This window comes from Doryrhamphus excisus, chromosome 17 (genome assembly GCF_030265055.1).
Source record: "Doryrhamphus excisus isolate RoL2022-K1 chromosome 17, RoL_Dexc_1.0, whole genome shotgun sequence".
NCBI lineage: Eukaryota > Metazoa > Chordata > Actinopteri > Syngnathiformes > Syngnathidae > Doryrhamphus > Doryrhamphus excisus.
In genome coordinates, this window is record NC_080482.1 from 15,710,001 (window position 1) to 15,723,863 (window position 13,863).

A 13,863-nucleotide genomic window follows, 5' to 3' on the forward strand; every position below is an offset into this window, starting at 1 on the left:
GGCCAGCCAGCCAATCACAGGGCACATATAGACAAACAACCATTCACACTCACATTCATACCTATGGACAATTTGGAGTGGCTAATTAACCTAGCATGTTTTTGGAATGTGGGAGGAAACCGGAGTACCTGGAGAAAACCCACGCATGCACGGGGAGAACATGCAAACTCCACACAGAGATGGCCGAGGGCGGGGACCGAACCCTGGTCTCCTAGCTGTGAGGTCTGCGCACTAACCACCAGACCGCCGTGCCGCCCTCATTAAAATGTTTTCCGGGAAATTTAAGAAGAGCGTTAATGTTTTCGGAATCTTCCATGCAGCCCGTTTTTGCCTTTCTCATGAACACGGACCTTAACTGAGGTAAGTGAGGCGTGCAGTTCTTTGGATGTTGTTGTGGGGCCTTTTGTGACCTCTCGGATGAGTCGTCACTGCCTGCCCTGTTGGAGTCATTTTGGTTGGTCGGCCACTTCTGGGAAGGTTTATCATTATCATTTGTGGATAATGGATTAATGGATAATTGGGGGTTGTAGGTTTGGATTTTTTTTTTAATCTGCATTTTGTGTTGACTTTGTGTTGTCGTTGACTAATATTTGAATTTGTGTGATGAGCTGAAACATTAAAGTGTGACAAACACTGTATTTTTTTGGGGGGTGGTTGTGTGACCACCAGTAAACCTCACTACCTGACACCTTAAGAGTTGCGCTGGACATCGAAGAGCTTGTAGTTCGATGCCTAGCGCTCTGGACTCTCATTCGGTGGACCGTGGTTTGAGCCTGCGGCATGCGGAGCGGCGGAGAAGACTAGTTATACCGTACTTGATGGGTGAAAGTGGCTTTATTTATTTAATTTACGGGGGGGGGGGGGGCAGACTATATATTTTACACGTAACAGTCCACCTGGTATTATTGTATCTGTAAAATTGTCATGCAATCTGCTATTATTATTTATTATTTTATATTTATATTTAAATATTTTTAAAATAATAAAATATTATAATAATTACAATAAAATTAAAATAATAATTATTATATTATTATTATGTAAAATATGCAAATATAACAATAATATTATATATATTAATATAATAATTAGCATTAATATAATAATTATAATAATCTAATAATAATAATCATAATAATAATAATAATTATTATTATTATTATTATGTGCTTGTGTCAGTAACAGTCCACCTGGTATTATTGTATCTGTAAAATTGTCATGCAATCTGCTATTATTATTTATTATTTTATATTTATATTTAAATATTTTAAAAATAATAAAATATTATAATAATTACAATAAAATTAACATAGTAATTATTATATTATTATTATGTAAAATATGCAAATATAACAATAATATTATATATAATTAATATAATAATTAGCATTAATATAATAATTATAATAATCATAATAGTTCTAATAATAATTATAATAATCTAATAATTATTATTATTATTAATATTATAATAATAATTATTATTAATATTATAATAATAATAATTATTATTATTATTATGTGCTTGTGTCCCTTTTTTCAGGAGCACTTTGTAAACAACAGACCATGTCAAACAACGAAATTGATAAAACCATCAAAAGGTTGGCTCAGGCCATGATGCCAGGTTGTATGTTGAGTTTAAATGAAATACTTTGGAAAAGATTGGGCGGGCCGTATTCAAACACTTGGCGGGCCGGATGTGGCCCCCGGGCCGTAGTTTGCCCACCCCTGATCCAATCAGATAACGCACATGTTTGATTGACACGGTCAAGGAAGTCACTTCCTCTTTTGGCAATACAAGATAAACATAAAATTGTGTTTTTTTGTGTACTTTACTGTATGCAGCTGTAATAAATATTGAATACATATTTTGGCCATGTAAATTGCAGGTGCAACCAAAATACAAGAAGCATAATAAACATATTGATTTAAAAGTATTTTTGACTTTATGTGCATACAGTCTGACACCAATTCAAAAAGCAAGTTTGGAACTCACCATGCTGTCATAGTGGATGAGCTCCAGCTCGTAGTCCGGCAGGATGTCGCTCCGGTTGTTGACCAGGTCCAGAGCCATCTGTGCAGAGGGCATGCACGCCTGTCCCCCCGGCCAGCCTCCACTCATGGGGAACAGAGCACCGATGTACAGCTTCTTCTTGCCTGCGCACGGCCGTGGCCACAGGAGGAGGAGAAGGAAGAAGAAGGAAAGCACGGTCAGAGATGCCCGGGGCCGAGCGGACGCATGGCGGCGAGATGTGCGAGCGCTCATCCTCGGCATGGCTTCAGACGCAAATTTCCGAAAAGTCCGAAACACATGAGGATGCTCTTTCCAGCGGAGCTCGGCTCTCCAAATGCGAGCCACTCCAAATAAAACGAGGAAGAAACAAGAACCCCCCCCTCCCCACGGTGCAACTAATCAATCGCAAATGTCGAGTCGCAGCTTGACGACTTTTAAGCGCACACAAAAAAAGAAGAAGCAAGCGCGAATGAGACACCAGAGCCGGCGCTCGGTGCTGATGATTGGGAGCTGCAGCCCCCCCCCACGTCCACTCTTCCTCCCTGGCAAATAAAGAGTGTGGAAAAAAGAGAGAGAGAGAGAGACGTGGTGGAAATAGCAGCAGGCAGCATCTCCCCCTGCAAAGACTGCCGCGTTCAAACACATGAAAAGATTTGCAGCAGGGAGAGGAAGCTGCCACGGATACCCTGCATCACTACTCTGTGCGTGTGTGCAAGATGGATGAGCGGTAGGCAGGGGGGCTCTCTGCAATATCCCCTCGGAGTTGAACTATTTTGTCGGCCAATTGTTGCGTCCCGGCTGATTTCACTTCAAACACGCAAAGACGTCTTCCTGAAACGTGCGATTCATTTTCTTTTTATTGTTCTCCGAGCGGGGCGGCATGGTGGTCTAGTGGTTAGCGCGCAGACCTCACAGCTAGGAGACCAGGGCTCAATTCCCACCCTCGGCTATCTCTGTGTGGAGTTTGCATGTTCTCCCCGTGCATGCGTGGGTTTTCTCCGGGTACTCCGGTTTCCTCCCACATTCCAAAAACATGCTAGGTTAATTAGCCACTCCAAATTGTCTATAGGTATGAATGTGAGTGTGAATGGTTGTTTGTCTATATGTGCCCTGGGATTGGCTGGCCACCAGTCCAGGGTGTACCCCGCCTCTCGCCCGAAGACAGCTGGGATAGGCTCCAGCAACCCCCGCGACCCTAGTGAGGAAAAAAGCGGTAGAAAATGAATGAATGAATGAATGCATATATCGGATTTTTTATAACGGATTTCGCCTATTTCGGACAAAATCTCCAGTCCCGTTCCAATGCATTTCCATGAAATTTCCCTCGCATATATCGGATGGCCGCATCGTGGCGCTCCGATTCGCCGAATCGTGACAGGCCGCTATACGACGTCATTTGCAGCGTTTGCAGCGTTGCCTGCGCGTCCAGGTACATTGGAAACATAGTCAAGGAAGTGCCTTTTTATAACGGATAAAATCCCATTTACGCATATACCGGATATAAATCCGATATATGCGTAAAACTGACATTTTCCGGTATACGCATATAACAGATTTCGCTTATATCGGACAAAACCAGTGGGAACAATTGAATCCGATATATCCGAGGTTTACTGTATTCCACAATGCCAGGAAAGTCGCAGTTTGCAGTTCAGAAACAAGCGCAAATCAGTGGAAGTGCATGTGAATGTAGAATTAAATGCAATAATGGTGAAAGTTTAATTACATTGTTGAATATTAATGAAGATGTTCCATGAAGATGAAGACGAAGATGTTCCATACGGTGTGTTTTGCTGTTGGACATTTTTATTGGGTTTCACCCTGGCTGTCGTCATGACAGGCTGTGATCACAGCGTCGGCTTCTTGAAAATGACTTCCGGCGCCCACGAAGAAGACAATTACATCTCAAAGTGAAAACCCCGATGCAGTTAGACGCTCCGATGCTACAGTAAACCTCGGATATATCGGATTCAATTGTTCCCACTGGTTTTGTCCGATATAAGCGAAATCCGTTATATGCGTATACCGGAAAATGTCCGTTTTACGCATATATGGGATTTATATCCGGTATATGCGTAAATGGGATTTTATCCGTTATAAAAAGGCACTTCCTTGACTATGTTTCCAATGTACCTGGACGCGCAGGCAACGCTGCAAACGCTGCAAATGACGTCGTATAGCGGCCTGTCACGATTCGGCGAATCGGAGCGCCACGATGCGGCCATCCGATATATGCCAGGGAAATTTCATGGAAATGCATTGGAACGGGACTGGAGATTTTGTCCGAAATAGGCGAAATCCGTTATAAAAAATCCGATATATGCAATGAATTTTTATTGGAAATGCATTACAGAAAAATCGCTTCTTTTTTATCTGTCCGTTGTGAGCGAATTTCCGATATATCCGAGTCCGATATATCCGAGGTTTACTGTAGCACGCTTCATTAGAAAAAGTTCGTTATTACGTGGCTGGCTTGGCTGGCGTGTGCGCCCAACTCGCCGCTAACAAGGCCTCACATGGCGGAGGTGAGCGTCGCCATCATGCACTGGCATTTGCCTTCCACCTCCTCCTCGTGCTCGCTGCCGCCCTGCGACCCAGCCAACGCACCATCAATTATTCAGCGCTGAACTTTAGCTGCAGCTTTACTGGAGTGATGCAACAGCATTGGGCACTGTATTTTTTTTTTTTTTTTGAAGCGACCCCCTGCGCTGCCAGGTGGCTGCTAGGACTTTAGTCTTAAAGGTCGCAAAGGTGCAGACTTGGGCATCGCTCATGTTGGCACCTTTAAACCTGGCTTAGGATGCACCAAACGCTTCCACGTAACTTGGCTTGGCACTCTTTACCGCAGTGCATTGCAGTCCACTTTTTGACTCTGCAGTGTCAAAAAGCGCAGCACACTCACTCGTCCTGCAGTTTGCAATCAGCGGCCACTTCATTAGGCACACTTGAAATGTCAAATACTGTAACTGCCTCTCGGTCAGCGTACGTATGCTGTCAGTTTTAAGTTCCTCCATATTTTTAATTTTTGGTTCCGACCGAGGTGTATACAAGTACAGTAAACCTCGCATATATCGGATTCAATTGTTCCCACTGGTTTTGTCCGTTATATGCGTATACCGGAAAATGTCCTCGGCGATCCCCCAACGTTTTTTTTGAAGCGGTAAACCCAGCCAGTTGTGATCTGTGGATCCTCAAGGCCAAATTCCTTTGCAAAATATTCAGCTTTCTAGCGAAGCATCTCGGAGTCAATGCGGATTTCCGGTAAACCAGCATTTTGCCGGAACCAAAGTGCAAATCAGTGCATCGTCCACATCGTCATATGAGACCTTTCTAATCCGTTTGGCATCTCCCGCTTTTCGTGCGGCTTTTTCCGGATCTTCAATGTTACTCTTTATAGCAGGGGTCGGGAACCTTTTTGGCTAAGAGAGCCATGAAGACCAGATATTTTAAAATGTGTATCTGTGAGAGCCATATACATTTTTTTTAAACATTGAATGCAATAAAATGTGTGCATTTTTATGTAAGACCAACAGTTTTAGATATAATGGGCTCTAATTACGTAGACCAGGGACACTACCCCACGCCAATGGGGTGTGGCCAGCACACTTTTGTGAGCAGCGCAGTGTCCAATAATAAATCAAATACTTGCTGCCATTAATGCAACTTCTGCTGCTGCATGGTTTTGCACCGTACTCCGTATATTTCATTCTTTTGGCCATCTTTGCCAGAAGGCTTGGTTCTGCAGCTTTAGCTAGGTGACTATTTGACTAAAGGAGGAAAGTTTACATTTACATCTTAATGACCGAGGTAGACTACCGCATTACCCAGTAATAATCGAGTTTTGGTGTTTGACCTGGAAAATATCATCAGGAAAGATAGATATGGTCGGCCGTATTGCAGTAGAAAATAGACGGACGGATTAAAATGCATAAGAAAGTTGTTGATTATTTTTAACAGTCATTTCTGTGATGGTTTACTTTAAAATGTTAGCAAAAATGCATTTTTATTGTGGTAAGAAATGCTTGAGAGCCAGATACAGTCATCAAAAGAGCCCTACCTGGCTCCCGAGCCATAGGTTCCCTACCTCTGCTTTATAGTGTCCTTATTTTTGAGAATGTCACTCAGTGTTCGGCCATCCGATATATGCGAGGGAAATTTAATGGAAATGCATTGGAGCGGGAGTGGAGATTTTGTCCGAAATAGGCGAAATCCGTTATAAAAAATGCGATATATGCAATGAATTTTTATTGGAAATGCATTACAGAAAAATCGCTTCTTTTTTATCTGTCCGTTGTGATGCATTTTTTTGACCACATAAACACACTTTTGTTATTTTGAATTATTTATGAAAGTAATTGATTTTTTTGCATGTTTGTGGTGTGCGGGTACTTGTTGCTAGGCAGAATTTGAGGAATCCACCCCCCAAAAAAAAAAACCCCAGCATACTAAACATGGCTCGGCCTCAGCTATCCCACCACGCAGCGAAAGGACAAAGCAACCCGGCAGAAGCATACAGTACACACAGTGAGGCGGGAGGGAGTAGTGCAAACACTAGCGCAGACAATGACCTTTCTCCCACCGGGGAGGCAGGAAGTGGGTGGCGGTAATGACACGTGGAGTTGAGGAAGGTCAGCGGAGAGATGAAGATTTCTATTTGAGGAAACGCGGCGCTCTTAATGGCTGACTTTGTCCCATCCGGGACGTTTTTGACGACGGAGTGCATGAAATACAATAAGTGAGTGAGGGATAAACAACAGTACATGTTAGCTGTCTTGTTTACTAACTACTTTGAACATTAAGACAACTGCAGTACTCGTTGCAGCCACAGGAGGCAGTCAACTAGTTTGCTACTACTTTTGGCTTTTGATCGAGGAAGAGTAAAATTCTAAGGAAAGACAAAATAAGAAGCCAAAAAGTTACCACTTCCACACAAACTAGGAGGAGAACTCATTCATTGATTTTCTACCACTTTTCCTCACAAGGGTCATGGGGGGTGCTGGAGCCTATCCCAGCTGTCTTGGGGCGAGAGGCGGGGTACACCCTGGACTGGTCGCCAGCCAATCACAGGGCACATATAGACAAACAACCATTCACACTCACATTCATACCTATGGACAATTTGGAGTGGCTAATTAACCTAGCATGTTTTTGGAATGTGGGAGGAAACCGGAGTACCCGGAGAAAACCCACGCATGCACGGGGAGAACATGCAAACTCCACACAGAGATGGCCGAGGGTGGGGAAAGACAAAATAAGAAGCCAAAAAGTTACCACTTCCACACAAACTAGGAGGAGAACTCATTCATTGATTTTCTACCGCTTTTCCTCACAAGGGTCATGGGGGTGCTGGAGCCTATCCTAGCTGTCTTGGGGCGAGAGGCGAGATACACCCTGGACTGGTGGCCAGCCAATCCCAGGGCACATATAGACAAACAACCATTCACACTCACATTCATACCTATGGACAATTTGGAGTGGCTATTTAACCTAGCATGTTTTTGGAATGTGGGAGGAAACCGGAGTATCCGGAGAGAACCCACGCATGCACGGGGATTTGGAAGTGAGCCCTGAAAGAAGTTTGGGATGGTATCAAAACAATCAGTTTGAAAAGGCGTGGCAAAACCATTCCTTTGTGATGTCACAGAGGGCGGACTTCCTTATATATAAACTCTCTGCCCTCCCCCAAGCTCTGCTTCCCCATTCCTCCCCCATCGTTTACCTGCTAGCGATCCCAAAAGACGCCACCATCGGGCACAAGTGGCAAAAGAAATGTATCTGTCAACGGCATTGAACACGGGACTGTTTTGCGAACAAACGTCCCAGTATGCAGCTGGACTAGCCGACAAACAAAACACATTACAGATGCTGGAGAAAACCTTATACTAAAATACTAAAGCTACTTACCATTGAGAAAATTCCGACTTCTCTACTTCTGGATGGGAATTGGAATCCAACACATATGGCTGTATGTTAAAAAGATGAATCAACTCCTATCAAGTTAGCGGCACAAACCGGAAACCAGTTTCTATGCACTCGGGAGTGTGACCAACCGCAGTGCTTGAAGGCGCGCCATGCGTGGAATAATACATTAAAACCACAAAATCCAAAGAAATACAGATGAATGGGTGCAGATTCTGGAAGAACTAGAACGCTTTCTGTGCTGGTTATTGTGTGGAGCTGCTCTATAGTAGTCCGCAACTCAATACAAAGGGCCGAAAAATCCTTATGGGAAATATACACACATTCTAGCTCAGGGGTGGGCAAACTACGGCCCGGGGGCCACATCCGGCCCGCCAAGTGTTTCAATATGGCCCGCCTGTTTTTTCCAAATATTTCATTTGAACTCAACATACAACCTGGCATCGTGGCTTGGGACAATTTTTTGATGGTTGAGGTAGCTGCTTTATCATTATTTGGTTATTTGATGTGGTCTGTTGTTTACAAAATGCTCCTGTAAAAAGGGACACAAGCACATAATAATAATAATAATAATAATAATAATAATAATAATAATAATAATAATAATAATAATAATAATAATAATAATAATAATAATAATAATAATAATAATAATAATACTATTATATTAATATTGTTGTTAATAATATTAATATAATAATGGTAATAATATTACAAAATACTCCTGGAAAAAGGAGCACAAGCACAATAATAGTAATACAAATATTTTGTATTTAATTTATTAGAATTATTATTATTATTAGTTATAGTAATGTTATTATATTATTATTATTATTATTATTATTATTATTATTATTATTATTTTGTTATATTAATAATAATACTACTATAATATTAATATTGTTGTTAATAATATTAATATAATAATGGTAGTAATAGTAGAATTATTATTATTATTAGTTATAGTAATGTTATTATATTATTATTATTATTATTATTATTATTATTATTTTATTATATTAATAATAATACTACTATAATATTAATATTGTTGTTAATAATATTAATATAATAATGGTAGTAATGTTATTATATTATTATTATTATTATTATTTTGTTATATTAATAATATTACTACCATTATTATATTAATATGATTAACAACAATATTAATATTATAGTAGTATTATTATTAATACTACTCTATTCCTACTACGATTAATACTACTACTACTTAATATTAATATTATTAATATTAATAATATTAATATAATAATGGTAGTAATATTATTAATATAACAAAATAATAATAATAATATAATAACATTACTATAACTAATAATAATAATAATTCTACTATAATATTAATATTGTTGTTAATAATATTAATATAATAATGGTAGTAATATTATTAACATAACAAAATAATAATAATAATAATATAATAACATTACTATAACTAATAATAATAATAATAATAATTCTAATAAAAATAACAATAATAATAATAATACATTTAATTTCTAACACACTTTACATCAAATAAATGATTTCAAAGTTCACATATAGCAGATTGCATGACACTTTTACATGTAAAATATGTGTAAAAATATAGGTGTAAAAATGGACTGTTACGTGTAAAATACTACATAATCCCCCCCGTCAATTTTGTTAAATTAATGCGGCCCGCGAGTCAAAAAGTTTGCCCACCCCTGTTCTAGCTTGAGGAATGAGTTTAGATGAGCTAGCTAGAAGCGGGTGTCGCGTGGATATACCTAGCTCTCAATTCGCTCAATTCGTCTCGTTTAGACTGTGGATGGATAATATCATCAGGGAATGGCTTTTTTTCCTCCTTGTTAGATCCGTAGGTTTTCAATAAATGGTGACGCCATCTTGAAATGAGTTAAACAGTCAAACGGTGGTACTTTAATAGCTGGTTTATGGTTTATGGAGGTTAGTCCAAGTTACCATGGCGATAAAGGAGCGCGACCTTCGCTGAACAAGCAAGTCCAGGCTCACTAACCCACTTAGTGACAAAAACCTGTTCATGTAAAATGGCAAAGTTGTTCCATGAGCGGATGTAAACAAAAAAAAAAGTATAAATAGCCTCTTAACCAGGGGTGGGCAAACTTTTTGACTCGCGGGCCGCATTGATATAACAAAATTTCCGGGGGGCAGACTATTTTACACGTAACAGTCCACCTGGTATTATTGTATCTGTAAAATTGTCATGCAATCTGCTATTATTATTTATTATTTTATATTTATATTTAAATATTTTAAAAATAATAAAATATTATAATAATTAAAATAAAATGTAAATAATAATTATTATATTATTACGTAAAATATGCAAATATGACAATATCATTATATATAATTAATATAATAATTAGCATTAATATAATAAATAGAATAATCATAATAGTTATAATAATAATATAATAATTATTATTTTAATTTTTATTATTATTATGTGCTTGTGTCTCTTTTTTCAGGAGCACTTTGTAAACAACAGACCATGTCAAAAAACGAAATTGATACAACCATCAAAAGGTTGGCTCAGGCCATGATGCCAGGTTGTATGTTGAGTTTAAATGAAATACTTTTGAAAGATTGGGCGGGCCGTATTCAAACACTTGGCGGGCCGGATGTGGCCCCCGGGCCATAGTTTGCCCACCCCTGCTCTTAACGAACACATGCATTCATTTATTTATTTTAAACGGCGCCCGACTTCTGCATGATGACACCCCGCACAACAACTCAGAACACCGCCCCCTCTTTGTTTTTGTTTTTTTTAGTCTCGGCACAGCAATTAGAGGCCATCTAATGAAGAGACGCAATCCTGGCTCAGCTTGGGAATGACAATTAGCTGGCGCGAGGGAAGGTTTTTATAGTGTGGATGAGCTCACTTTAAAACGCTGATGAGCAAAGTCAATGGTCCCGATCCTCTCGGCGCTTTGATTGGTTAAACAACTTCTTACTCCCGGGGGATACAATAGCCTTCGGTGAAAATGTTTAGCCCAGGGGTGGGCAAACTACGGCCCGGGGGCCAAGTGTTGGCCCGCCTGTTTTTTCCAAAGTATTGGTCTGATGTTTACAAAATGCTCCTGGAAAAAGTAACACAAGCACAAAAATAAAAATAAAAATAATGACAATAATAATAATAAGAAGAATGTTGTTAATAATAATAATATTACTATTATTATATTCATATTGTTGTTAATAATATGAATATAATAATAGTCGTAATATTATTATTGTTATTATTATTAACAACAATAATAATAATAATATAATGATAATGACATTACTATAACTAATAATAACAAATCTAATATAATAATATATATATATAAAATAGTAATAATAAAGACAATAATAATAATAAAAATAATAATACATTTAATTTCCAACACACTTTACATCAAATAAATGATTTCAAAGTGCACATATAGCAGATTGCATGACACTTTTACATGTAAAATATGCGTAAAAATAGGACTGTTGCATGTAAAATACTATATAGTCTACCCAACATGTGTTCCCATGGTTATCATCAATTCATGCGACATTATACACACGACGGAGATGAAAAAGGTATTTGGAGGCGTGGCCATTCCATGAGTTGACTACGAAAAACAGTTAAATAGCATTTTGATGTGTGTGAGGGTTTTGGAAATGAACATTCAGAGGCCAACTGGAGCAAGAACAACTCCAAAACAACTTGATTGACTAATTAAGAGCTATGTCCCAATACTTTTGTCCATATTCTATTATATATTCTACTCTATCAGAGCACATTTTTTATAATATCACATACTTTTACATTACTTTACTTTAGACTAGGTTTGATTGTTATTAATTTAGCATTTTTTTTAGCAAACTGGTCTCCAATGCGTCTGTTATTACACTGTCTTACACTGCCCCCTGGTGGACAGCTACCTCCAGCATCTCAAGGACCAATGCCGCCCCCTTGTGGTTACGTAACACACTTACAGATATAAAATTGACTGCACTGAATAATAAAGAAGGTAAAATGTCTTACCTGTGTCGTTTTTGTCATCTTTGGCAGGGAAAAAGGGGAACCAAAGAAAGAAAACCAATGTTATGTTCGTATGTTAGTGACACTATAATATCAAAAAACAATGCAATGCCATTACTCATCGCTAGATGGCAGCAGAAGCAACGCGATTGATAACGCCTTGGCTGCAACTTGCTAAAATGTGTCATTATTAGATTATATAATATCTCCTATTTCACAGCAGTACAACTGAAATAACACATGGAACTTTAAACATTGCACATTCTTTGTATTTAATTGGGAAAAAACACTCAAGAAAACTGATGAAAATGCAACATTTATGACGCTGGTAATGCCGTTCATTGATTGTTGCGCTGATTTGCGACGTTCTTATCGGTTATATAACCAACTTGCTTGGACTGAAGGCTCCTTTTCTTTTTTTTAATACAAACATTCCCATAGCAACTTTATTGGTTGCCATGCCGACGCTGATAACCAGCTGGCAATCGTTCACCTCTTTTGTTTCCTGCTTCTTTTTGCCAAATCCCGATTGTTTCCGACAAACGCAGTCAGACAGTCGACAACCGCCAGATGTAATTTACCATGAATCAGGGGTGTCCAAACTTTTTCCGGTGAGGTCCGCATAGGGAAAACAGTCGGGACGCAGACCCGATCAGAATCTTAAGACCAGTTGAAAAATTCTCATCCGCTCGTCAAAAGTTTAAAATCATCGCAGAAAAAAATGTCTAATTAGGACTCAGTAATGAGCAGACCAGGGCCCCTCAGTCATAAGGGATGCGCGCTGAAGCATCCGAATGTAACCACCGTTTGACGACCCTGCACCACCTGAACCTGCGGCGTTCCACTGAATGAAAAAGCACCCCAGATCATAATGGACCCCCCCCTCCTCTGTGTCTCAGGTGGGATCTCCTTGTCATGCCAGTAACGTTGGAAGCCATCTGGACCGCCAAGGTTACATTTTTTTTCATCAGAGAATAAAGTTTTTTTCCATTTTTGAATGTCCCATGTTTGACGCTCCCTGGCAACGTCTAAACGGGCACTTTTAAGGCGTAGAAGGAGACCCTTCAACTCTTTTCCCACAGATACCGTCTGATGGTTATTGGGCTGCAGTCGGCACCAGTAAGGACCTTCATTGGTCATTTCAAAGGTCATTTTTTGGGGTCTACCAACTTGACTTTTTTGTTCCGTAATGCTCAGGATCTTTCCCAAAATGTAAAATGACTTACTGCGTCCAACCTCAGCATCAAGAAGAGAAAGCTTCTTAGCTTTAGCCATCAGGAGGGCATGACCGTGTCAATGCCTGACAGAAAATTTGAATTTTGAGCAGATTTTTGGCTTTCATAGCCTGTGGTCTTCAACTTTTGGTCATGTGAAAAACAACCTATTCATTCATTAATTCGTTCATTTTCTACCGCTTATCCTCACCAGGGTCAAGGGTATGCTGGAGCCTATCCCGGCTGTCTTGGGGCGAGAGGCGGGGTACACGCTGGACTGGTGGCCAGCCAATCACAGGGCACATATAGACAAACAACCATTCACACTCACATTCATACCTATGGACAATTTGGAGTGGCTAATTAACCTAGCATGTTTTTGGAATGTGGGAGGAAACCGGAGTACCCGGAGAAAACCCACGCATGCACGGGGAGAACATGCAAACTCCACACAGAGATGGCCGAGGGTGGGGAAAGACAAAATAAGAAGCCAAAAAGTTACCACTTCCACACAAACTAGGAGGAGAACTCATTCATTGATTTTCTACCGCTTTTCCTCACAAGGGTCATGGGGGGTGCTGGAGCCTATCCCACCGTGCCGCCCAACCTATATCAGTTTTTGTTTTGTTTTTGAATTAAGTTCCAAATGTTGTTGTATCGGCGGCACGGTG

At 39.5% G+C, this 13,863-nt stretch overlaps 1 protein-coding gene across 2 annotated transcripts in view; it reads right to left on the bottom strand.

Moving 5' to 3' along the window:
* The window catches only part of gabbr1a (gamma-aminobutyric acid (GABA) B receptor, 1a), a 103,911-nt gene that overhangs the window by 68,505 nt on the left and 21,543 nt on the right, over positions 1–13,863 (bottom strand). For both annotated transcript variants that reach the window (XM_058053844.1, XM_058053843.1), the window contains 2 exons: positions 11,982–11,999; positions 1,997–2,157 (listed from right to left, as the gene is read on the bottom strand). In XM_058053844.1, coding sequence (XP_057909827.1) covers positions 1,997–2,157; positions 11,982–11,999 — 179 coding nt within the window. The remainder of the gene's footprint in view (positions 1–1,996; positions 2,158–11,981; positions 12,000–13,863) is intronic.